The 26921-nt window shown below is 45.6% G+C and overlaps 3 protein-coding genes across 5 annotated transcripts in view; 1 reads left to right on the top strand and 2 right to left on the bottom strand.

Moving 5' to 3' along the window:
* Window positions 1-1801, top strand: part of tecra (trans-2,3-enoyl-CoA reductase a) — a 6745-nt gene extending 4944 nt beyond the window's left edge. The window contains exons 11-13 of the mRNA XM_030339206.1: window positions 1-22; window positions 111-199; window positions 723-1801. The exon at window positions 1-22 is cut by the window's left edge and continues 36 nt beyond it. Of these exons, the coding sequence (XP_030195066.1) occupies window positions 1-22; window positions 111-199; window positions 723-896 (285 nt within the window). The 3' untranslated portion in view covers window positions 897-1801. The remainder of the gene's footprint in view (window positions 23-110; window positions 200-722) is intronic.
* On the bottom strand, window positions 1798-9289 carry samd1a (sterile alpha motif domain containing 1a). 2 transcript variants are annotated; one of them, XM_030339157.1, is made up of 7 exons: window positions 8801-9289; window positions 6062-6401; window positions 5366-5502; window positions 5010-5070; window positions 4212-4296; window positions 3707-3821; window positions 1798-3058 (listed from the first exon to the last, which is right to left on the bottom strand). In XM_030339157.1, exons 1-7 carry the CDS (start codon window positions 9152-9154, stop codon window positions 2912-2914), a joined length of 1239 nt encoding a protein of 412 aa, XP_030195017.1. In that variant the 5' UTR covers window positions 9155-9289; the 3' UTR covers window positions 1798-2911. The 2 variants fall into 2 exon arrangements, with proteins under 2 accessions (XP_030195017.1, XP_030195027.1); XM_030339167.1 differs by having other exon boundaries at window positions 5366-5499.
* Window positions 9290-9764: 475 nt separating this feature from the next.
* Window positions 9765-26591, bottom strand: prkacaa (protein kinase, cAMP-dependent, catalytic, alpha, genome duplicate a). Of its 2 annotated transcripts, none has more exons than XM_030339188.1 (10): window positions 25797-26591; window positions 18617-18678; window positions 18074-18202; window positions 17484-17582; window positions 15863-15945; window positions 15271-15397; window positions 15053-15148; window positions 14763-14885; window positions 13490-13654; window positions 9765-13021 (listed from the first exon to the last, which is right to left on the bottom strand). In XM_030339188.1, exons 1-10 carry the CDS (start codon window positions 25840-25842, stop codon window positions 12896-12898), a joined length of 1056 nt encoding a protein of 351 aa, XP_030195048.1. In that variant the 5' UTR covers window positions 25843-26591; the 3' UTR covers window positions 9765-12895. The 2 variants fall into 2 exon arrangements, with proteins under 2 accessions (XP_030195048.1, XP_030195040.1); XM_030339180.1 differs by lacking the exon at window positions 25797-26591 and adding an exon at window positions 20647-21124.
* Between the last annotated feature and the right edge of the window lie 330 nt (window positions 26592-26921).

The following is a 26921-nucleotide window of genomic DNA, read 5'->3' as shown; positions in this document are numbered from 1 at the left end:
CTTCGCAACGTCAAAACCCCAGGTGAGTTTGTTTGAGGCATTGGTTTGCTCTGCATGATTTTATGACACCATCAATTGTTACACATTTGATTGTCTTTTCTATTAAATAGGTTCAAAAGTAAAGAAAATTCCATATCCAACAAAGAATCCTTTTACCTGGATTTTTGCATTGGTCTCTTGCCCGAACTACACATATGAGGTAAGCAGAAGCAGTAAGGGCATTTAAATGCAATCAATATACTTTAGAATGTTGTCATTCAATTCTATTAATACTTCATGCGAAACATCTTTGGTATTTTGTATTCTGAAAATGATTGCATGGTGGAACATTCTGGCACAAAATCACAATTCACTGCAAAGGGATAAAAGCGTTCTCAAAATATCTCAAGAGGACAATAGTCAAATGACAAATGAAATCCATCTCTCTGTCAATCTTTGGATGTGGCTGTGAGCTGAAAGAGGCCCACAGCAGTTGCGGCAGCCACTAGTTCCACACATCAGCACATATCCTATTACTGGAGATATGTTAGCAAGGTGTTAGCTGACAAACACCCTGAACCTCTTTCTTTCCCCATGCAGTTTCCCTGCATAGCATAGCGTCCACTAGCCATGTTATTGTGCATGCCTGTGTGTACGGGTGCTTGTTTATTTTTGCCACTTTGTCACCCTGTTGTTGTGTGGTCCCGGAGTGTGGACCTAATGTTTTTGGGTTTCCTTCACAGCTTGGCACCTGGCTGGGCTTCACGGTAATGACCCAGTGCGTTCCCGTCGCGTTCTTCACCATCGTTGGCTTCGTCCAGATGACTATATGGGCCAAAGGCAAGCACCGCGGCTACGTTAAGGAGTTCCGGGATTACCCTACCCTGCGCTCTTCCATAATCCCATTCATTTTGTAGACGCTAAGCGAGATGGCGGATTGGAAAAATTGGTTAACCTACTACCATAACGCCAGTGCCCCTCATCACTTATCACTTATCGGCCGAATACAGTGAACCCCCCCCCCCCCCACCCCCTCCTCTGATCTAGTGGTCGCCATGTCCTTGAGGTTTAATGTAGAGGAACCATGAAGTCTCCTCCTGCCCTGCCCGTTTCCCCTCTTCATTAAAAGGAGATGCAGGCTCGTCTCAGTTAAAGAGTACCTTGGAGGGAGGAAGTGTTGGTTTTTTGACTTTTTGTATTAGACCTAAGTGCACCAGTCTTAAATTTGTTGAAAGCGTACTGAATGTGGCATTGAACTGCAGACACACAAGCGTCAGAGTCTGTCTTCAACCTTTGATACATTGGGTGACTTGTAGATAGCGAAAAAGAGACGCGTTCTTCTTGTAGTGTGCAATTTGTTCAGTAACTGCGAGATAAACCCTTTTCTGCTCAATACCCTTTTACAGCCTGTAGCTGCTCTCTAGAATGTGAATTGGAGACTTACTTTGTGGTTTCAAGGTTTCTCTGACCTTTACCCCCAATTGTCCTTATTCTTGTGTTATACTGTTATTTCTCCTAGTATAAATGTTCTATTGATTCAGTAATGTTCATTCAAGCAGAATTACATTTTTCTTTGCTCAAAGTGCCATCGATACTCTTGGCTAACATTGGCTTTCAGCGGTAATAACTTAACAATTACAGAATTTCACGAAGGCTATTTTATAAAGTGCTTTTAAAAATAGAGAATCTGCTTTATACAAAATGTGGTTTGTATAAATGGATCAGTGGTGACGTGGGACACCGAATGATCCAGAAAAAATAATATTTCAGTGCCAACTCTTCGTGCTCAAATAAAAGTTTGCACTACTGACTGCAAAACAAGTTTTATTTGTTTTATTTACAAATGGAGATACATCACAGACGACGTACGGTACGTTAAATGGAATGTTACATTTTTCAGAGGGATGACTGATACCACAACAATACAAATGGAAGAAGACAATGGACAAACGGTATATTGCATTTGATCAAAATCTCCACTCTGGAAAGGGGCGTTGCGCTCCATGTTTTCATTGTAACAATGTTTTCAGTAATTCGATTTTCCCAGACCACGCTATTATTTGAATTACCCCCTCAGGTACGCAGGTAGTCTCCCTGGGGCCTGCATGGGGTGCATTTCATCGCAACAGGTTCAATTTAAAATCTAATGGAGGAAAAAAAAGTTGAACAACAGATCACATAAAATATTGCCTCGCTAAACAGGTCGTAGTATATAATATTGATTATATTGCATTGCCAACCAGACACTGACGATGTTGTTTTGACATGAGCATTGTAGGCGTGGTGGGTCAGGCTTCTGGCCCGGGGTTCAATTTGATGTGCAATGAAGTCCCATTCAACAATCACAGGCTGGCAGGGGAAAGGGCGACCCAAACATGCTTTTTGGTGCCCGTTTGCCTCAGAAGAGCTGCTGATCTAACTTAAAGTCCTTTCATTTATAGGCTCGCCCGGCCTGCTTATTTCCAAGTTGGCAATAGGAGTAAGGCCCCGCCCTGGCAGAGTGTCAACCCCCCCACCCCCCCCACCCCTCTGTGACCACATGACCTCACAGGCGGGCCCCTTTTTACACAAAAGGTTGAGTCCCTTCGCCCCGATTTTCTGTGTCAGGGGGGGGAGAGAGGAAAGGGGCTCGGCCCAATGCTCAAATTATAAAACTAACCCAGGGCAGCTATAGCTCAGCTAGCTAACTAATGGGTGGAATGAACAGCGTTGCTTCACAGACCACAATGAGAGGTAGGATGACTGGTCATTGGTTCTCACAGCCAACCTGGAGGGTTGAGGCTGTCATGTGCTTTTTTCTTATTTTCTCGATACTCCTTCCCTCCCTCCCTCCCACCCTTTCCCTCCCCTCCCCTCCCCCCTCGGCACTGTGGAGATGGCGCAGAAGGTGTTCAGCGTTGGTCTCTTTTAGAAAGAAAAACCGCCAACTGACTCACAGGTCCTCGTCTTCCAGGAAGTGGGTTCTCTGTAGCACCTTGATGTGACGCTCGTAGATCTTGAGGGCGGGGCCCAGTCTGATTGACAGGCCGGTCAGCACGTCGCTCCGCTGCATCAGCAGGAGCGACTTCCCATCAATTTCCTGCCAGGCCAGAATGGGAATGTTAATGGTGGTCAATCAACTCCAATCAGTAAGTAAATTTTATTACATTTATAAAACGTTTGGACGTTACATGTTAAATTTTTCTCCCTAATTTATATTGTATATAAATTCTGCATTTAAATCTTCCGGGGACAAACTGTGTTTTCCGCCCACTTAATATAGTTAAAAAACAACGTGTTGTTATCGTCATGGAAACAAAACACATCACATTAGTCAGTTCATTATAATTTGGGAGTTGACTGCATTAAATTACCAGCAGAGCAAAAAAGCAAAAGCTCAAAGCAACCAGGAATGTTGTTCCGAACTATGAATCAATCTATGAATCTATTCTGCTCTGTTTGTATGCCCAACACAAGTCTGCCTCCTTTGACTTATAAGCAAGTGACTGACGACATCACTCTCCCTCACATGAACTCATCGGTTAGGAAATGTGAAGTGGGCCATATTAATCCCTCCGTCAAAGCCCACATCAGCACATGTGCCAAGTATGTAAATCCATGTTGAAGTCAGTCGCTGAGCTAACACACCACAGCTGTGTCCACTGTTTACTTATTCTCTCATGTCAAATTGTCTGTCTTGCCTAAACAAGACAGTGCCCCCGGTGGCGTTTGGCGGTAGTGCACCAACCTGTGTTCTGAAAGCCATAGACTGTTCTGGGAAGCCTGCAGCAGAGAAGTAGCCGGCCACGTCCGACACACTCCACTGCAGTAAGTTCTGGCCTGTCTTCTCCTTTTTCACACAGCTGAAATAACACAGGAAGGATGAGTCAGGCAATATCCACAATCTAGTCAACAGAGTCAAGGGATTGATCAGGTTTGTATCTGCAACACAAACCAGGCACGTGGAATTTAATTATTTGTCAATGAGGACATCTAGTGGTTAAAAGTTTATACGAGTATGGAGAACAAGAGGCTTACACAAATTGTATGCAAATTGATTATTAAACAGGCGAAATATTGCGTCTACTACTGGCCCTAAAATAATAAAGAAATACATATCGGTGCAAATCATCAAACGGGATTATAATTTAGAAAGGGAACCAAATCAGTCGTAGCACTTGCACAACAATGACACCCATTCTATTTGAGCAAAAGACCAGCCTGCTTCACTCTTCGGACCCACAGATACTCACACTTTGTTGGGGTCCCCTCCGTTGACGATGGGCTCTTCAGCCGTGGCCACCGGGCCCGTGTCCGCGCTCTTTTTGGAAGGAGTGCCTGAGGGAATGAAGCAAAAGGGGGCTTGTTCCAGATATTCTCATGGATGTCAACGCTTCTATAATACCGTGAGCCAACAGACACGGGTCTAATGGGGTCTGGTCATGCCATGCCTCTCTCTCATTGGTCGAGGCCGGCCAGGGGGCTCTAATTACCGCCCACACTACATGGATAATGACCTGACGAAGCGGCTGGCGGAAGACCCGCCTGCACATGGTTTAACTCTACACTGCCTTTTCCCTTCTGTGTTACTGCTAAGGTGCACCAGCATATACAGCACATACAGTACATGAATAAATATATATGAATTATGAATGAAAAATTAACTAAATGGTTATTTTGACAATAAACGCAAGTAGGAATAAATATGATCATAGTATTTACTTTGCTCCCTACAGATATACTGGTTTACATTGGGGTTCGAACCCTCAACCTTTCAACTTCCGTGTCACATGTTACCCACTAGGACTATCCATCCCCCTACTATAATGTCACATGTTAACATTTTAACACCTAGAAATACATCAAACAAATGATGATGAGCCTTAACACACCTGTCACACCTTATTACGGGATAGTGGTAATCATAACAATTAACATTCCCTGACCCAGAATTCAACGTCGATTCAGCGAACAAATGCGCTGCATTAATAAAGCGCATCTCCCCTTCAAAGGATGAGCTCAACAGAGACCAAAAGGAAGCCGTAACTCACCGTTGTCAGTGGACACCGGCAGGGTCTGTGCTCGGCCATCGCAAACCTTCCTGGTGGCTTCCTGTTGGTCAGACACGCACGCACGCACGCACGCACGCACGCACACACACACACACACACACACACACACACACACACACACACACACACACACACACACACACACACACACACACACACACACACACACACACACACACACACACACACACACACACACACACACACACACACACAACGTAAGACAAGAACCAAAATGCAAATCCGCCATAGAAGGCGGGTTAAAGCAAATACAATGAAGTGCAATGACGACAACAGTTGTTCATCGTCGCACAACACCAATACGGCCTCATTACCGCTCGTGCTCCATTAGCTCCATAGTCGGGGACCAGCTGGTCCGAGCTGATGCTCTCCGTCCTCCCCGCCTCCACGTTGTTCTTTAAGGCAGCCACACTAGTGGCCACAGCCGGCACTGCAGGCCTCACCGCTCCTGCTGACACCAAGGGAACCATGTGGATTAAAGCCATGTGGAACCGCGCGGATTACGTCATGCACTGGCCTTATGGCTATGGCTAAAGATTACACTTTATGTTTTGATTAAAATGCATCCAAATTAAGTATAAATTGTTATAAATAAGATAGCCTATTTGATACAATTGTATGTACTCTGACGATTCCTAAAATCTCGGGGATGTGATTTCCTGATTTAATGCACTTATTATAAGTCTCCTGGGATCAAAGCATCAGCCAAATAAATGTACGGTAACGGGTCACAGAAATGCAGCACTTTGTTCTTAGAACTGTGTTTACTATGAGCCACCTAACGCCTAATAAATACCCATTCTGTCGTGCCAAAGTACGCCCCAAAACGTAAACATGAGACATAACCCATTATTTACATCATGTGTGCGCATCGGACCGGCCTAGTAGAGCGCCCCGGGCCAACCAGACACTCGGCCGTCCATAGAAACGTACCCAAGGTCTGGAAGAGCGACCCCACCGTAACCCTGGTTACGGTGGGGCATGCTATCCACGCGGCGCGCCTCTCGTACCTTTGACCTCCCTCTGCTGGTGCTCCGCGGGGCTCCGGGCCCCGAGGGCCCAGTCGCTGTGCACCGGGGCCCTCGGGCTGGAGGGGGGCAGGGAGCTGGCCCTCTCGCCGGACTTCCAGGCCGGCGCCGAGGCGGCGTCAGCGCCCGACACGGGGCTGGGGGCCGGCCGGGGCCCCATGGGGGAGCAGGGGGCGGAGAAGGCGTGGGCGGAGAAGGCGCACAGCGTGGCGGCGTCTTCGTACGTGTGGCTGGGGGACGGCCCGTCCTGCCCGTCGCGGCTCTCCTCCGCCCCGTCCTCGTCGCCGTTGCTGTCGGTGTCCATGACGGTGGAACCGTCGGCCTGGATAACGAGAGGGTTCTCTACTGTTAGTCTCGGAGTGATTGGAAGGTTCTCCGACCTTACTTTCCATGACGGTGGAACCGTCAGCCTGTATAACGACAGGGTTGCCTACTATTCATCTCTGTGATGGTGGCACCGTCTGCCTGAACAACGAGAGGGTTCTCTACTGTTAGTCTCTGTGATGGTGGAACCTTATGCCTGACAAATAGGGAGGTTCTCGTAGAACTGTCAGGCTGACCAATAGGTGGTTTCTCTGCAGAACCGTCAGCCTGAATAATGCGAGGGTTCTGTACTGTTATCCCGTTGATGGTAGAACAGTCAGCCTGACAATCTAGAAGGTTTTCCAGCGTTACTCTCCATGACGATAGAACCGTCAGCCAGAATAACAAGCGGGTTCCACCCCAGTGACTCTCTATGACGGTTCCTAGAATCTATGATTAACTATTTATGAATAGCACATGTATGCTTGTATGTATGTATGTGTATGTATGTATGAGTATGTATGTATGAGTATGTATGTATGTATGTATGTATGTATGTATGTATGTATGTATGTATGTATGTATGTATGTATGTATGTATGTATGTATGTATGCATGCATGTATGCATGTATGTATGCGATAGTGAGTGTATGCATGTGAAGATGTATGTATGGGATGGTGTATATGTTTGCATGTATGGGATGGCGTATGCATGCATGCATGGGATGATGTATGAATGTATGCCTGTATGGGATGGTGTATGCATGTATGCTTGTACGTGACGTGTGTGTTTTTAGATGGACAAAGAGATAGGGCAGTACTGTAATGTGTTTGAATCAACACATGGGCCCTAGAAAGCAGGACGTTCGGGAGGCTGCAGATTAGACATTTAAATGATGTGTTGGACACCGTTTTATTGAACAAAGGCCAAGTTCATCATATGACTTGGCTGCTTACGTGTTTTTTCTCACCGGGTAGACTTATCTTCGTATGCGCCGACAGGCAGATCGAAAGGGTACACGTACATAAATGAATTAAAATCCATTGTTTCTAACCCAAACCCTGTGAAGCGTACGCCGTTACAAAGGAATGCGGTCATGGCTGTACTGATTGTAGACCGTGTCACATAAAACACGCTCATACAGATGTCGCAATTTGACCGCTGTAGTGGTAAATAATTGCCTTTGAATACCGCGGTGCAATGGGAACAGAATCGAGTCCTTTGCGATCTGCGACGACGCGTTGGCTTTTCAGCAGAACAACTAGTTTCGAACGCAGGACTCTTTTAATCACCCGAGCGTTTCGTCGATTGCTCGCTATGAGTAAAAAAAAATGTGCTAGGAGGAATTTGTCTGTGCGACTGCGTGTCCAACACCGCCGAGTGCGAGCGCGCGCCTGTGTGTCCGCCCCGAGAAAAAGAGCTACTTATGGCATTTCGCCATCGGACCATGCATTACAACTTTCGTCAAAAATGGGTGTTTATTCACCACCCTTTCGTCTCTATCAGCATAATCATTTGTTTAAAAAAAAAAATCCCTAAACTGTCGACATACACGGTGCGTCCCCGTCTAGGCCCCCTTGTTTGTTCGTTTGAACATAAGCTCACTACATAGAGGCCGACGGTAGGCGTTTTTTTCTACTCCTGCTTCCTCCAAAGTGCGCATGGAGTTGAGTAGTCGCGCGAAAAGACCTCCCCGTTCTCTTGTCTCGCGGAGCGCTCCTCGAGCGAGCCATGGCGAAACCCGTGTAGCGATTTTTCTCGAGCAGCCAGCTATCACGATAGCCAACCTACTTTGACTTTGCACCAGGTCAGTGTTCCCCTGCGATGGAACACACGCACACGGTAGTTTTGGGTGCTGTTGTTTCAGTCTGCAGAAAGCACCGTGGTCCACCCACCCGTCCCCCCCCCCCCACCCCCGAAGAACGAATCCACGTAACATCGTCCTTCTCTCAGACTCGCGTGTCGGCAGCGTCTCGTACTTTTCTCTTTCCGACTAGCCCCCTCCCCCGCCCGATACGGTTTAGTTTGGGCTTGAAAAGCGCTTTCGGCTGCCGATAATGGTGGTCGCCGTGGATGGGACCCGGACAACTTTTCACGTACTCTTTTGTTCTCCGACGAAATTGGGTGAAAGTGTAGTTTTTTTTGCAGTCGCCCCGTGAAACAGCCGACATTACACGCGCAGCTTCCATTGTTGATGTTTTTTCATCTCCGGTAGCGCTCGTGAGAAGAACAGCCGCTCCCCGTCTGCGGCAGTTTTTGGGTGCACTTGCGTTCACTATCGTCACCACTACCTTAAACAAGAAACCATTTACATGCACACCACACTTTAACCCCTGTCATCCGTTTGTTTGGCGAGATATGGTAGTAATATATGCACGTAATGCGAGAAGGCATATTGCTGGTTTCCTTGCGTTACCTCCAAATCCTCCGTCTCATCTTGGTCAGTGGGACCGAGTGCGCTGTCCCCGTTGCTCAAATCGGAATGACTAGCTTCTTCCACCACATTTCGTCTTGTTGAGGTGTCATCTTTTTTCCTGCTTCTCCTCTGTACCTTGGCGGCGTTGCGGTACGATATAGATCCCTTGTAATTAACTTTCAATACAGTTTGCTCCTGGATCAGTTTATCGAGTTCTGCGCAGGTTCTATCTGGATCAGACCCATGTCGTCTCCGGACCATTCGACAAATCCTCTCAAGGTCTGGTCGGGCTTTTCTCGAGCGTAGTGAGTCAATGGTATCCAGAATCCACTCACGGTACTTAGAATCAGACATTTGTGCTTAGTGGCTTTAGCTTTTCTTTTTTTTCGTCGGTGCGTCAACCTTGCCGACTGTTTTCGTGAACCGCGGTCCGAGCCCGGTGGAGAAGCGGAAACCTCGCTGTACGCCTGCGTTGCTTGTGCGCTTAAGGTAGACCGCTCGAGATAAAGAGAAAAAAGTTTCGCCACAAGAGGGATTTAAGGTGGAAGTGACATACATCATGGCGGCGACCCGCACCAGGCACGAGCTTCTAACCCAGCCTTTCGGTTCTTCTTCAATCGCTTATTCCGCCGCAAACTTGTTGAAATGTCAAACAGATTTGACATTTCTTATTTACTTGCTCTCTCGTTCATCCCATTTGACGTAGCAGTAAACTGCCGCTGTGTCTTATCAATGTATTTGGTTCATATAAGAGTAGGATGTTCTTAGTGCTTACTGATATTTTATATTTATGCTGATGAACAGCCCGACAGCACGCTTTAAGTGACTAATCATCATCATGCGTTTTCAGGAGGCATAGATTTTAAAATATCCCACGTCGACTTATTGATGAGATCTGTACAAGGGTAAAAACACAAAGGTATCAGCCGAATGAAAAGTAAACATATAAGGATGACTCTTGAGATTTTAGTCTTAACAAGTAACTTTATTGGAATGATACATTTTGCAAAATATTACTTTATGTATTTTTTTTAACATACTCATTGTCTAAGGGTATCTGTCAAGTTCTCCAGAGGGTAATATAGTTAAGACTGTCAAAGGCAGAAATATAGTATTGTTTCCCAAAAAGGTACAATAGACTACACAATCACTGTACCCAGGTTAGAAGGAAGAGAGATTCACGTTTTTTTGAAAATACAATTAGAAAACATGAACGCAAAATAACGTTCCAAATGTAAAAAGAGTAATGTTTTGAAAGATGAGCATGTGGAAACTAAACGCGATCAGAAGGCCAACATAACTGTGTTTGAATACGTGTATGTGTGTGTATTTGGGTGTGTAGTGGGTGAAGGTCAAGCCTGAAGCAGTTGAACGTGTTTGGTTGATTAAATAGGGTTGGGATATTAGGGATAGAGGGAGAAAAAGAAATACTATGGCCTTATGGTGTTATAAGTAGTCAACGTACTGTTCCTCTGACCCACCAACACTGATCACTTTTTCATCCGCACATGGTCTGCAGACCCAGAAGTATATATTACATGTGCCATCTTCAAAGAGTTACATAATGAATTAAGACCAAATAACATATGCATCAACATCAATCTCATCATATTGAGATTTGACAAGGGTAGTAGTAGCAGTAGTAGTAGCCTAGTGTAGTGTCTGTGTGCATCTGTATGTGTGGGTATGTTTGAATATTTCTGTAAGTGGGCTGTCTGTAGGCTTACTTGGACTTGTTCATTGCATGTATGTGCGGACAAACGAAAAATTAAAATAAGCAATAGCAATGAGAATAGCAACATGTTAAGTGTGTGTGTGGGGGGGGGGAGGGGGGGGGGGGGGGTCTGAGAGCCCTGTGGCTCCTGAATCATATCACGGGTCCAGGGCAATTCTTGCTGTCTCATTTTGTCACACATGCAAGGAAAACAGAGAAACACATCAATACTTAGAAAGGAAACATCTTCAGAGTTCAAAACGGTGTGGAAACTTTCTCCTGAACTCCACACAACCAGAGACATTCAAAAAGGCATTCTGCATTTTTTTTCTTAACATTTAGAAATGACAAGAGTGATGGGCCGAATGAAATCATCTGACTGGAATACACTTAAAAATGGGGATGCATTACAAGACCGTATGAGAGACCGATGCACAGCAACAACTCACAGAAATAAGTATTATTCTCTTAGTGGATGGCAACCTCTAGCACCTAGGGCATATCGGAAAAAAATAAGAATGGAAGCCAAAAAGCATACATACATCATTAAACCAAGACAATGTAATCAGTCAACAAACCAGCATTTGGATTTGGTCTGCGATTGTCTTTCGTTAATATAAATTAATGTGGCGGAAAAAGATAACATAATCTAGGGGTCATCGTTAAGCATTACCTTCCTCGGTTCAAACTTTGTTCAGGGTATTTACAAAAAACAAACTATGCAGACCTAGTGAATGGACAATTATCAGTGAGGCTACTACCAACAAGTGAGCAAATGAACAAGGGTTCCAGAAGCAAGGATGCCCGTCAGGTTAAATCGTGCTGTCCTCCAAATAGCACAGTGGAGTCGATTGCAACAGTCACTGTGTGACTCTCAATCATCCTTCCCCCCCCACCCCCCATGTACCTCAACACTTGAAGCTCGGTTACCTCTTGAAAAGTGATATTGTACAAAAATAACATGCACTTTTTTGAAACATTTTGCTACTTTTTTTGCGTATTCAAATCCACCACCTTCATTATCATAGATACGTACAGAAAACTTTGCAATGTCCTTAACTTTGCAAATTTGGCAGAATTCAAACCTGTTGATTTATGAAAATCCTAAATTTCGGGTTTACAGCCATGATACTATAGGAGTATGAATGTTTTATTTTCTCTGATATATACACGCATATATATATCTCAATATACATGTATAAGTGTACTATGATTAAATAAACAAGTCTGGAGTGTGTGAATACAATGTTAGTTGCTGCCAATCGTGACTTTTTCAAATCCACCCCGGAAAACTAAAAAACACTCAAGCACAGAGACCGACATACAAATGACAAACTGATCAAAGAGGACTTTAAAAATGCTCTCGTAAATTCAGCTAAGAGAAAAAGACAAACTTGAATGCAGAGCTCATATACATTTTTTTCTCTCTTCACAAGTGCGGAGAATAAGCGAGATCTAGATGAAGAAAAAAACGGATAAATCATTTGTTTTACTCTTGATAAACGATTACCACTGCCTCAGCCGCAAAAGCAGGAATCTATCCGACAACAGTGCCACATTTTCCAGACAAAGGCAGGTGCACTGTCAAGCTTTATTTTGTATAATTTCTTAAGCCATGATGGGCACAAGGGCTACCTCCGCCGAAGCTTTGCGTCCACGCCCTGACGCCGGGTTTTCAGCCCGCGGGTGCTGTGATAGGCACGTCTGTTGACTTGGTATTGCTTGGACATAATTTTGGAGAAGAAAGAAAAAAAAAAAGGAGGAGGAGGAGGAGGATGGTGGAAGCGAGATAAGGGTGACAGAAGATTTTGACAAGCGCTCTTCGCAGGTAGCATGTAGGAAGGGGAGAGGGCACCCATGAGGAAGGAGGGGGTGGGTGGAGGAGGGAGGACCAGCAGATTTAGCACCTCGGCGCCCTGACACCTAGCGTCGCCGAGGCGCCACCACACCTGTCGGAGAGACACCAGAGACCCGAGTCGAGAGTGAGAGAGGACGTAGGCCCCTTTCCTTCCTTCTTTTCTCCTTCCACCCCCGTGACACGGAACACAAGAGGGAGAAAGTAAAAACAAATAAGGTAACAGTAGAGGAAAAACAAAAATCAGAAAAGGCAACACTGCTGGATCCAACTTTTGCTCTGCCAATCTCTCAATCAGGGGGGTGAGGGGAGGTTGGGGGCTGAAGGAGATTTTTTAGTTTCACATCATCATTACAAAGAAGCAAAATTAGCAGTTCCAACCTGGATTCCGCCATTTCCTTTTCCTCATGCCCTCATCTCCCGCCCTCCCCAGTCCCACGCCCCCCCCCCTCCATCCATCCCCCCTCCCCCCTGTATTTTATCCTAAAGCCCCGTCTCTTCATCCATCCGCAGCTGAAGCGTGGATCTAGAACTCCGCAAACTCCTTCCCGCACTTCTCCGTGAAGCTCACTCGGATCTCCTCCTCTTCGTAGTCGTCGAAGTTGCTTGTGTCGCCGGGGCCTTTGCATTTGGGAATAAAGGGAGCCTCGACCTGGAAGACAAGAGGAAGAGGCCTTAACACCCCTCGGCTCGTATGCAGTGCATAAATCGATTGGCGGGCAGCAGCAGTCCCATAAACACATGCAGGCCACAGGGGTTTGACCATACTCATGATACTGGTGCAGAAACGGCTCATTCAAAACACAGCTAGCGATAGCAGCAAGGAAATTGATTTCAGTGTTTTAATCTTTCCCCAGGTTGTATAATTGTATTCAGGAATGTTTACCTTTCAGGGGGGTGCGGTACGATTTACTTTTCCCTGTAATGAGAGTTTCCCCGTTGGGCCAAGAATGAGTCAGTGACCTAGGTCAGTGACCTGAACCGACGTCTGGCCCACCTATCCTGAAGCCAGCCTTCTGTCACATTCACTCTGTTCCAAGGTCAATATGTCCGCTGCTTTGAAAGGGCTGTCTGTTTTTTATAAAACAACCAAGTCCTGAACCAAGGCTGCCGTGTTTACCTTTCTCTGATAGATGGCGATCCAATCAGTGGTTGCGAACCATTTGTGGCCCTTGATATCGTTGACTCCGTTCCTGAGGTTGCCAAAGCGCTTGGTCAGGTCCACCTGCAGCAGGTTCCTCAGCAGGTCTTTCAGGTCCGAGCTGAAGTGAGAGGGGAACCGAACCTGCCGAAACAAGAGGTACACCCGAGGGCAACGGTCAACATTCTGGGCGGCCCGTAAACGCTTCATCGTTAGATTAGCGGCTATAGCGTTGCCTGCCCCACTCTAGCGTTACTGTAAATTACATAATTGCAGTTCTAAGTATAACTATGTCACATTGTATTGGTGAAAATTAGTGCTGGCAGCCCACCCACATCTGCCACCTACTAAATGGCCCAATAACTAAACGATGCACAGTGGTCGAGCGGCAAATGTAGGTGTAAAAGGATTGGGAGTCGTTATCCGTTGTGTTTTTGCCTCGTTTCCTGGCAAATAATGCTCTGTGATGCTGTCCCAGTTTAGAGTAGTCACTATTTTGGTTTTTCTGTCGTCCATAATTGAACAGAAAGCCGGCTGGCTGCATTATAGTGGGCAGATATTATTGTTATTTTGATGATCATTGTTATCGACAAAAAACAACCATTTGGGGCGACTCAAAGAATAGGATGAGAATCAAAAACAGGTTGCATCTACAAAATGGTTGAATCCAAACATCTCGAGGTTCTGTTCTGCTGTGAACCGCCCCGAGCTGTTTGTGTAGTAAAATTAATTACAAGCCCTGCCGATTAAAGGTGCGTTGCCTTGCGGCGCGTTACTGCCCGTCGTAAGGGCGGGTGACGAGTAGCCCGGCAACTTTCAAAACTCACACGGAATCCGTTTCAAAACGATCCGTCTTTTTGGATCACGCTGCAACTCTAACGGTGGGCGAGTTACAACATGCAGTGCGCCACGTCAAAGTTGGCATACTTTCAACTTCAAAGCGAGTCCCCTCCTCGGCTACACGCCCCCCCCCCCGAACATCGCAGCACCGCTTCCCCCTGGAGGAGAACGATGGAAGTGGCTCGCGTTCAACACGTCTCGTATGATCACACCTTTCCACTAAACGCAAATGCTGCTTTAGGCTGCAGAGATGACTCTCCGCAAACCCCCCCCCCCCCCCCCCCCCCCTGTCTCCGTATAGACGGATACAAAGTAAGCAGAGGATCGACCACATAGCATCTGAAGGGGGGGAAAGCACAAAATCCAGACGCATATCCACTGAGTCGGCGGGGACCAGATACCAGACGCTCACCTTCCCCGATACAATCTTCTCGTAGATCTGAATGGGCTGGTCTGCGAAGAAGGGGGGGTAGCCAGCCGCCATCTCATAGATCAGCACTCCCAGGGCCCACCAGTCCACGGCCTTATTATAACCCTGGGAGGAAGAGGGAAGAAAAGGGAGCACAGCGTTGAGGAACTACCTCCCAACCAAGAGGATATATTCAAATGTTTTGCGCAGGCTTACAAAAGTCCAGAGTGCAAATCCCTCAAACGTTGGACCTCCCTGGCCCAGGCAGTGGGTTCACCCCCGGTAAGACTCACCTTACTTAGGATAATCTCCGGCGCCAGGTACTCTGGTGTCCCACACAGCGTCCAGGTCCGCCCTTTCACTCTTTTGGCGAATCCAAAGTCTGTTACCTGGTGGACAAGCAGGACGAGCGTCCATCACCGATGTGCGTGGAAACATAACACACATATTTTTTTTTAATTGAGAGCAGATCTCCCATCTACACCAACAAAATAGATAGACCACTCCACACCTGTATGTAGCCCTGCTGGTCGATGAGCAAGTTCTCTGGCTTCAGGTCTCGGTAGATGAGGTCCAGTGAGTGAAGGTATTCGAAGGTCAGCACGATCTGGGCGGCGTAGAAGCGGGCGTGGGGCTCGCTGTACGCAAATAGAGGAAGTCGATGGTCGGTAGAGCCCCAATATATGAACGCGCACGCGCGTGTGCGTGTGCTTGTGCGTGTGTGTACTGTGTGTGTTTGTTTGTAGTGCGTGTGTATTTCAAAGGGATAGAGAACGATGGTGAAGGTTGATAGAGGAGGGGTGACTTTGTGACAGACACCTGTAATTCTTTTTCGAAAGATGGTTTTTGGATTGTGAATAGTGAAACACTTGAGTGTGTGTGTGTGTACGCACGAGTACATGTGTGTGTGCGCGTGTACATGTGTGTGTGTGCGTGTACATGTGTGTGAGTGAGTGTGCGCGTGAGTGTGCGCGTGAGTGTGCGTGTGGGTACGCGCGTACATGTGTGTGCATGTACACGCGTGTGCGTGTGGGTACGCACGTACATGTGTGTGTGTGTGTGTGTGTACACTTCTGTGTGTGCACGCGGGTGAATCTGCTCACCTGAATCTGCCGATTCTCCTCAAGTGTGAGAACATCTCGCCCCCGGGAACATACTCCATTACCATGTAGAGATTAGTGTTGTCCTGCGGGGAGAAGGTAGAAGGACATGCGTTTTACTGCAGCAAACTCTTTTAATCTTGGTCATTAGCATTGAATTTTAAAAACGCTGCATTTCATTATTGAATACTGACGATTTCTCAGCCACATAATGTTTCCCAAAGGATTGACAAACTAAAGAAATACAATTACAGAAAAAAAGACATTTTAACTAAACAAGATAACTAATCGATTATAGGGTGGCAAATGGTAATGTCTTCCCTCTTGTGGTCTATTCCATGGTTGAGCAAGAGAAGACCTTTGCTAATCCTGTCCTTTCCCCTTCATTTACTTTAAGATCCAGGGTAGCCTAATTACATCCCATGTTTTCTAATAATTATTAATCACTCACCTTCCTACACTCTATGCAAGCAACTCATCATTACTGCAGAGCAACCCCTTCTCATTTTGGGAGCCACTAGTGCAGTAGGTCACGTGCTAAAACACCTTTCAATACTTCAATGAATATCTAACTCTGAGACCAGGCAATCATCGTTTAACCCCCCCAAAAAAAAAATCCTGTTTCCTCCAGGACACAAGGAAGCGATCAAGCGAAGAGTCAAAGTCTGCCTGACATGTGTAGTGATTATCTATAGACAGCATGGCTTCCTCCTTGTATTTTGGGTTTCTGTCACCGCAATGAAACAAACTCTCAAATCAGATCCCGCTGGATGATAACCGAGGAGCCACATGATTTATATCAAACGGCATCGTTATCGACCCCATAGATTAAACCAGAACAATTTAGTTCTGCTTGTTTAAAGTCCGAAAGTTCACATCAATAATGAGTAGGTTTACAGAATAAAAACCGTTGCTAGTAAATATTTTTTTGGGGAATCCAATTTAGTTGGACAATGCCTTTTGAAATGCGATTATGGTCTGGATTTGCAAACTTGGTTGTGGCTGAATGCACCCGACCGGTCTGTGACATTGTGATTGGATGCCCTGATCATGTGACGCTATCAGCTTTCCTTCTAGCCACCACTTCCACAACACATGGACTAGACTAGGCAATTGCCTAGTATCCAAGACCGATTACTGTCTTAACGCGTTAGGGCCGCATGACTAAAACTATTAGCAATTAGTACCATCAATTAATTAGAAAATTGCATATTTTCCATTTGATTTGAAAACCTCTCCATCCTACTCAGGATGGTTGTACCACCCAATAGATGCAACAAAACTCACAACACAGGGACGTTCTTCACTGATCAGAACAGATCGGATCAGAAAACAAAAGGATTTTCTAACGTTTATTTATCCTCAAATCTTAATTTAAGCTTAACAGACACTCAACTTTGACATTTTATATGCATTTTATATTATTCTCTTCATGTTCAGTGGGCGTCACATCATGTGGGGTGTGAATCCCTTTCAGATTGAACTGTGATTAAGGGCTTTTCAAAACAAAATCGACAAGAACAGTTTCCAAAGGAGTCCTGCTTTCTTAAAACCGATCAAACACTCCTAGAGCGTTCACCGCCGACTAGTTCAACCCACTAGAGACGCCGCGTGTGCCGCTCACCTTAAACGAGTGCTCCAGCCGCACCAGGAAGGGGAAGCTCACTGCTTGCAGGATGCGTTTCTCATTGAGAGTGTGTTCTATCTGCTTCAGCTTCACCACCTGGAGGGGGAGGAGGAACAGTCAGCCTATCGGACCCGGCTATCGCCGTCACACTGAACCAATCAGCACCTTTGTGTCGATGACTCATTCACGCCTCATTCATGCCTTCTGATTCCTGGTGCGCCTCAAAGCAATGTTTCCGTTCCCCGGTGAGGAGTAGACTTTTGCCGCCATGTTTACTATGATGAATTGTCATTCAACCCAACTTCATTCAGATATGAATAGAATCTGCATTTACGGAGGGTACTTGGCCACGGATTATTCGATAATGTGAGATTGACTATTCACTGATTTATTTTACACCAGTTACTCCCTAGTAAGTGGAGATCATGACACACACACACACACACACACACACACACACACACACACACACACACACACACACACACACACACACACACAATGGAGGCGCTGTATGCCATGGATGTCATTACTAAAACTAATTTAACTTCCCTTCCATATTTGACTCATTAACCAGGGAGGCCTACCTTCTGTTTGTCAAGTATTTTCATGGCAAAATGCTGGCCCGATTCTTTGTGCTTGACTAGCATGACTCGACCGAACGAACCCGTTCCTAAGGTCTTGAGCCGCTCAAAGTGGTCCAGTGCCGCGGTTTGCTAGAGGACAGGGGGCGGAAGAAGAGCATGTCAGGGGAGGAAAGACAGGGTCAATGATCTCTCACCGTTCACCATACCTGCACCTATTCCAACAATGTGCCTTAGGGAAAATACTGACTCTTCTGAAAACTCTGGTGTCAAATTGCTAAAAAAAAATAGGCATACATACTTGTACCTAGATACTAACAGAATCCACATAATTGATCCAAAACAAGGGTAAGATCAACACATGATTTATAACCCAGACATTTCCATTCAAGCTTTGAAGGACGACTGGATTAAATATCGATTCCCACAAGTGTCCAGCAGAGGGCAGACAGCCACTACTGACAAGGGGGTGAATCCATTCTGAGCTGGACTACTTCCTTATTTACTGCTTATGTTTATAGACGTTTGGGAATGGCGTGGGCTTACCTGTGCTGGATTTTCCCATTTCTTTAGGAAGTCTTCTTTGGCTTTGGCAAGAAATTCCTTCACTGTGAATAAAGAAAAAACAAACACCCAGATCGATTAAGAGAGTGTTCACTCACACGTCATACTTGCATCTTAACTAGAGCTGTCCTTTAACAGACGGCCCGTTCTATGACTTCATCATGAGGACAAATGCACCTCAGGGCCTTATTGTATTCTATAGAGCCCACTTTAACCCCAACAAGAGTTGTAGCACAACTCTGGCACATCTTCTACATACACCAGTAAAATTGTGAAGACCCTATTTTGTCGGTAACTGACTGACTTGTTTTTCACTAAATGGTGAAAACCCCTGCTGGAAATACAAAGTATCATAGCAAGGGAGCAATGACATAGGGCTGAACCGGACTTTCCCCAAGTCATATGTTCTTGTCCTGAATAATGGTGCTTATCGCAACAGAATTTGAGATGAAACTAACTACTCAAATATCCATCTGGCTAACCCCTATGACTGGACTTCCAAAGCATTTCACAACATTTTCTACTTCTACTTTTCAACTCGCTTGCTCCGATGCTATTGCTAGGCCTAGGCTAGTAGCTAACAAGGCTAAGGTCATGGTTGTATACATAAACAGAACTATGGACTTTACACACACACACAGAACACACCTACAGTATGTACCCATGCAAAAGGAGATAAAGCAACAAACATATGTGCTCTTCTGGAAGCGGGGGTAGGGGTGGGCCGCCCCACTAGCATGGAGTAAAGCACCATCATAAGCAGAAGTTCACATTTGTCGCCCCTTATCTTTACAAGGCTAATCAAACTGCTCTGTGGGAACACGAAGATAATAAGGTCTGCCTCATTCCTCCTCTTCTCGTGTGTGTGTGTGTGTGTGTGTGTGTGTGTGTGTGTGTGTGTGTGTGTGTGTGTGTGTGTGTGTGTGTGTGTGTGTGTGTGTGTGTGTGTGTGTGTGTGTGTGTGTGTGTGTGTAAAGTAGTTGAGGAAACACTGCTAGACTAGAGCACAATATGGTGGAGATGGATGAGAATGGTAAAAAAATAAATTATTCCACTAGACATGCCGGTGAGTCAAACACAGACCGTCAACCACTGACTGATAGTGCATTGTGCTAAAAATAGTCGAACAATAAACATCAATCGAGGTGATTGTAAACCTCAAGGCCTTTCTGATGGAAGATAAGGGTTTATGTTTCCATTACTTGCATTTCATGTCAAACTGAAATTAATCGCAACCAAAATACATTTGGAACTTCAAACAAAAACTGGATGAAATTGCAAAATTCAGAAGCAATTGATTAATGACAGCAAAATTCTGGAAATATTAAAGTAGGCCAAAACAATGCAAGTAAAATTTAAAGTATATAAAATTCATAATTTAATTTATTATTCCCTAACGTGGTGTTTAGTTGTCAAAAGCGAATTCCCACAATGTCGGATCCACATTCAACGGTACAAACTAAAAAAATGGCAATAACGGCAAATAACATCATTTCAGTGAGTGGTTCTCACACAGGGCCACTCACACAAACCAAACACTAAACAAAAGGCTAATACAGAACCAGCTATGTGGTTTCCTGCCAATACTCCAGAGACCGACCGCTCCAACAATAGGACTGGAGAAAGCCAGCAAAAATGCCAAAGAGCAAAGTTCACATAAACATGTTTAAACCATGTCCTCGCTGAGAGCATGCTGGTCACCGCTGAGAAACATTTGTTTCTCTGTGGAAGCTGCTCAATTCCCACTTGCATTGAGACGTTGCCCAGGCGCATGCTGCACATGAAATAACTCCCGCCATAACAACAGAGACAAACAGTGAAGACCCACAGAGTTACTCAACAACACGAACACAGAAACGCCTAAATCAACCGCCGCCTTTGAAGAATCTTTTTAGGGTCTGACTTTGTTAGAGTTTAGAGGCTGCCATGGCTACCTGGTTGGGGGGGGGGGGGGCGAACGAGCATGACGTAGTCTCCCTCAACACCATCCACCCCAATCCCTCACCCCTTACCATCGGGGACGGCTGGGGGCCCCTCTGCTGGTAGTAGCGGTGCCGCCGCCGCTGGGGCCTCCACCGACCGCGACCCCGGCTCAGAGGACCGCGAGGAAGACTCCCTCTTCCCAGCGTGCCTCCTGGAGCTCTTCCGGTCACACATCGACCCTTAAGTGTGTCCCTGTTTCCTCCTCGTCTTCTCCTCCTCCTCCTCCTCCTCCTCTCCTCTTACTTCTCAAAGCTGCCAATTCATGACCTTTCACCCACGCTCGTCCCCGCTCTGCAAAGACCGACTTCAGCTCAAGTCTGCCGCCGTTTTAAAATAGAAAAATGTCTTCTGGCTGGAAAAAATATATATTCCAAAACGCCCCGGCTTATGTTGCACCTGTATGGTCCAGCATGAGAGGACTATGATGAAGGTATGATGAAGGCAATGAGTGCCACTCTGAACCGAGGTGCAGCCCAGAACGATACCCACAGCGCCAGTGCTCCCGTTACACTCACAGATCAATTGGACGCTTGCTCGCTTTGTATCAATATTTATTCTGCACACTGAGTCCACTGCTCTTCTCCCTCTCCTGTCAAGATACACAATCACAAATACACACGCACACCAAAAAAAATAAAAACACACCGGACGGCTATTTATTGATCCAATCATAGTCACAGAGGGGGCAGGGCTTCGCCATAACACTGGTTAGATTCATCTCCATGCAAATGTCTGACCCAGAGAATGATCTACAGGGAAATAGTCCTAAGTAGTCACTCGGGAGATCAAGTCCCAGGTCGATTGGTCGCCACGAGAACGTACTGTTAATAGAATCCGTAGACGGATGCCATCGGAGACGAAATGCTTCCAAGTTAAACCAGGCAGGTTATAGGCCTGAAGTGAGCTGCTGTCGAGGGATGCCAGCGGCGGCACAGGGCCAGGCGAGGCAGCGAGACCTCTCTGCTCAGATGCATTCCCCACCAGCCGATTCTGCTGTGCCAGCGTGGAATCGATCTTACAAATCAATCGCACAGTACATCTCTCCCCTGGGCTTCAATGGCCCAGTCTCATGCACAGGAAAATGAGGGGGGGGGGGGGGGGGGGGCTTGTTTGACGAAACTGATCCAACCTTTATTTTTGGATCCTGCCAAAATATGAGTAATGTCCAGTATGTCCACTCAAAGCATTTTCCCCCACTTTTTCAGCTATTAAACGTCTTCTTGAAAAAGAAAACTGCACTATTGGGTGAGGTACACTAGTACGTATGCATGTCAGAAGTTAAACAATATCAACATGCAAGCTGGCAAGTTGCTGAACATTTAAAAAAGACCCCAGTATACGATAATTGTGCAGGAGAGCCTGAGCATTGAAGGTTGATTACTGGCATTTTGCAAAGTGCAAAGCATGTTTAACAAATCCCCATTGCACTCAATTTCAATTATTGAAGCACCAATCCAGGTCAATCACGTACAGTAGATGATTGACGCTAGAAAAGATGACTGGCTTTTGGCACAGCTATGCCATAGAAATGGAACGTTTTAATAAGGGATAGCAGATATCGTCTCTTTAAATACTAACAAGGAGTAACGTGTAACGTGAGTAACGTGTAACGTGAACAAGGAGTCTTGTCCCATTAAATGTATCCGAAATCTTGCCATGTCAGCATGTTATAAAAAACAAGTAACTTTTACTTCCAATCCTAAAGGTGACTACCAAAGTGCCAAAGAAAGACATTTGATTATGGGCAGTTTGGGCACCATCTTAAATGACCTAAATATCTTCCTTTATGCCGTCTCATCAGTGCATTAAGAGCACCAGCAACCACTTTCACCGGCCCTGTATATAGCTCCGTGACAGAAGGAAAACCGCTATCATCATCGCAGACATGTGATCCAGAACAGAACAGTGCTGGAACCACTAACCTATACAGTTACCGTCCAAGTTCAACAATTTGGGCGGGCATGTCTCATCAATAAAGTACTGTATTTGGCAGCTGATGGGCACTGATAGCCATGTCCAACGGGGGTGGTTTGCTGATTACAAAGCCCCTTTCATGTCAGAGGCAGAAAATGCTCAGTCAATACAAACACAAACCTGCCCCCGTTACACAAGCCCAGGCTAAGAGAACCATGCAGATATTAATAGAAGTGTGTGAAATTTGCAATTTGACTGACTGCCACATTTCTATTGAACACTATCATGTGGTCCATATCAGCACTGAAACAATTAGGCAATAGATTGAGTTAAAAATAGCTTCTTGGTCTGCTATCATTTCAGTAATTTGTCAATTACGCATAAACATTTCCTGCTTACAGCGTCAGCACCATAAATGAATCAAGACAATTTGAGACTCTTGGCTTCTATTCACTTCAAACTTTTAATTGCAATGGGCATTTAGCATGGACTATAGCCATTAAATTGAATAAATGCGCTTGATTAATCAACCAGGAAAATAATTGTTATTTGCAGTTATGTGTTTATCCAGCCCTAATAATATAAGGTAGCCACTAAGCCACACAATCAACTCATTTTATAATGAGTCAGCGTGGGCAGTTCCTGCGCATTTCTTCAGCGATATCCAGCAAAGTCACTTTGAAAACAATAAAGTAAAAGCAACGCCAATCAAAAAGGTTTTATCACCAAACCCAGCTGACTGCAAGTAATAATGGCAACTGGAGGATGGCTCTGTGCTCTGAACTGTCGTGTCTGATTGACACTTCCACAACCAACCATTTTCTGAAGGCCAAGAATGCAAAATAGTAGGAAGGCGAAAATAACCAAACCATATTGTGCGAGTTTGTTTGTATGTCTGTGCAAAATGGGTGTGCACCTATCAACTGTGTCGCGCTTGTTTCATCCCAAAGCCATGTCACAGAGTACAAACAATAAGAAACTACCTTTCCAATATAAATCTATTGAAAAAACATGGCACTGACACCTCTCAGCTGTGCAGCCACACGTGCATACTTGCTCATAAAATCAACAGCAGGCTCATTATTGGGATGAATTGATGCGAATAGAAAGAAAAAGGTGATTATTTTCTATTCAAACAAACGTAAAATACACATACATCCTGGTTTACAGACACTATGACATTGATTGGCTGCATAGATGGAGCCACCCCCTGCTCATGTAAAGCTCTATTGTCACGTCAGGCTAAAAAGAAAACTCACTCCGGCAGCAGGGCTCTAGCTCCTCCTGTGGCTGGCAGTACGGGCTACCCTCCCCAGTGCCAGGGTCCCCAAAACAGGGCCCAGCACGGTGGAGCAGCCTCCCAGCTAGCCTGTGCAGGACAGACATGGTGCAGTGGCGGAGACCGGACAGGCTTGTGCAGTCTCGATTTGGGTTGTAAAACCAAGGGAATCGCCTTCACGTGTGTGTTTGTGTGTGTAGGTGGAGGAGGAGTGGGTGCACGTGGTTCTGACCAGGCCGTTCCTTGCTACTTCACTTCCTGCTGCAGCTTAAGACCGTCCGTCCAGCCTCTTCCTGTGCACCGAAAGCTCAGATTGTACCGAAGCTACACGGTCGGCTCGCACCTTTCCTCTCCTCCTGACCAGTGACCGGACCGACAGAAGTGCACACCCGATCCGGGGCTCAACCTTAATGGTGTATGTGCTTCAGAGCCTGCCTCAAGCTGGGGCCGTGTTGTCCTCCCCCTCCGCTGCCTGCTGGTTGGGAAAGGCTGGCGGGCCGTGTGCTCCGCCGGACCCCTGGTCCGCACCCGTCTCTGGGGATCAGGGGCGGACCGTGGCGATCAGGTCTGATAAGGATGTGAAGCGTGGCATGTGAACAAACCGGGCGGCGGCGCCTCCTCTGCTTACAGAACCCTCCTCCTCCCTTTCCACGAAAGCCAAAAGCCAATCCAAGAGATGTGATACGGTGAACACGGAGCAAGCCTGCCCCCCCCCCTCCCCCCCGTTAAGGTGGGAGGCAGCCAGGGGTTAACATGACATGCAGAATAGAGGGCCACTCTTCACACCGACCCTCTAGCAGCAACAAGAAGCTGAGGATCATTTCACAGATACCTGTTCAGACCGAGGACATTCGAGTGCTGTGGTGTGTTATGGATGAAATCACAAGCCCCCCGAACCCTCCCTGGGACAAATGATTCTCCACAAGTAAATTGGGAGAAGGAATGCCAAATGAGAATTAAGGAGATTGGAGGGGTAAAGAGATACTTGTTCTTAATAGTTAACTACAGGGATACACCAATAAGACTATTTGGTATGCATGGCAAAGTAAGTAACACAAAACCATTGAGAATACAAAATATACTAATGATTAAAATAAGTTTTCTTTTGTTCTCTTCTCTCTCTCAAGTATTAATTAATAATAATTTGGGATTATGACTTTATTACCGAATATCACAGTGCTCATTAAAAGGAAAGCAAGGAACAAATATAGTCTAGTGACAGGTCTGACAACGAAAATTAAAGGCAGAACTAGTTCAAAACAAGGTTTATCCACATAAAGTGATATTGTTCTAACCGCTACCCATCACATGATGTTCAAGAGACTTCCTTCACTTCCAACTTCTGCCTGGAGAGGATCACACTGCAAGCATCATATGACTCCATCCTGTTGGCTTTTTGCTTCTCTGTATAAGGGTTATATACCAATGAGCCCGGTTTTGTGAGACTTGGCTCATTGGTATATAACATGAACATTCGTAACCACATGACATCAATGAAATACCTGAACCATCAACACACACACACACGCACTTGGTGTATGAATAACAGATACATCTTTAAAGATTCTTAGAATCTTCAGCCATTTGTCTTACGACACACAACTAGCAATATGATACTGTTTGACTTGTGTGTCACTGGATTAATAACCTGGGGCATTTAATCACGAGCTCGTCCACAGAATCAGTTGAGAGCATGCATAATATTCCCTACTGTTGTGATATTAGAAATGTGATAACGAAGAAGTTGCTGTTGTCACGCAACTCCATATGAACTAAAGTATTATTGGGGGTGTAAACGACCTTAATCAGGCCGATAATTTTCTATTCAAAGTCGAAAGTTTACAAAATGCAAGAAGGGCTGGTGTGACATGTCTGAGGCTAGTCAGACCTTTCTGAACTGATATTATGAGAAACAGGAAAGGACCGAAGCAAACGTAGACTTTAGGGTCATGTACAGCCGCTGCACACAGCAGATAAAGTACTTACCACTTTCCATTTCGTTGCCCTTCTTGGCGGTGGGCGTGTTGCCCATGATTGCAGGTCTATGGTCGAGTCTCTCGGCTGGCGCTGAGTTCTCTTCACAAGCCTTCAAGTGTTGCTAACTGCAAACGGTGCTGGCCGATAGTCTTGCTAGCGACTAGCTAACAGATACCATTATCAACTAAAAAATGTCAATATTTCATCCACTACTTCTCGTTGTCGACTTTGAAAAACTCCAGTTAGGCACATCCAATGCTAACGTTGTTGGTAAGCTAGGATACCAAGCAAACCAACATCAAACGAGTACGGGCTAGTCACTTTGCAGATTTTCCAAATACGCTCCGATTCTTTTGAGATTGCTATTTGCCTTGAACTATCTTAGTATTCTGACAGTTGCCTTACTGCATTCAGATCCTCTGATGGGGACGTCGAAAACAAATAATTTTCCAACGAAACGTAGCGAGCTGTTTAGCTAGCAGGCTAGCGTTAACTACCTGTCAAATCCTTCGCCGTTGTACCCTGGCCTGTGCCTCCACTTGGCTAGCAGCTAGCCAGGTGCTATCGCTGTGCTGTCGGGCCTATACAATTCATACGAAAACAATATTGAAACGACTCCGATGCTCCTGCTTGATTGAGTCAAGACCGCTTCCTAGAATTTTTAAAACGGGCGTCAGATACGACGATTTGCTGGGAGCAACCATCTATTAGGCTATCCCTAAAGTCAACAGCCCCGCTCCATTAATCTTGAGACCACAGCGAGTAACTCCAGCCATCCATCCACTTGGTCCGTCCCTCGCCCGCCTCCCATTGGACGCTGCTCAGGCGACAGTCGTCGTAAGACAACTGTTGATTGGATATGCATCAATATATCGAATCATTTTTGCAATGGGATTTGTCTGTCAAATTGTTTTATCCCGCCTCTTAGGCTAGACAGCGCGTCTGGAAATGTATATTAAACGTTATTTTTCTATAGTTTAAACGATAAATGCTTAGTTGAGAATTTTGTCTTAAATACAACAGCCAAATCGCATAGCTTGAGCCCAGTGTTATATATGATTCGTGATAAACTCCAAAGTTGTTACGCCTACAACTCAACGAATTGGATGTGACGTAAATACATTCTATTTTTAG

Source organism: Gadus morhua, chromosome 2 (genome assembly GCF_902167405.1).
Source record: "Gadus morhua chromosome 2, gadMor3.0, whole genome shotgun sequence".
Classification (NCBI taxonomy): Eukaryota; Metazoa; Chordata; class Actinopteri; order Gadiformes; family Gadidae; genus Gadus; species Gadus morhua.
This window is presented reverse-complemented; position numbering and strand designations above follow the sequence as displayed.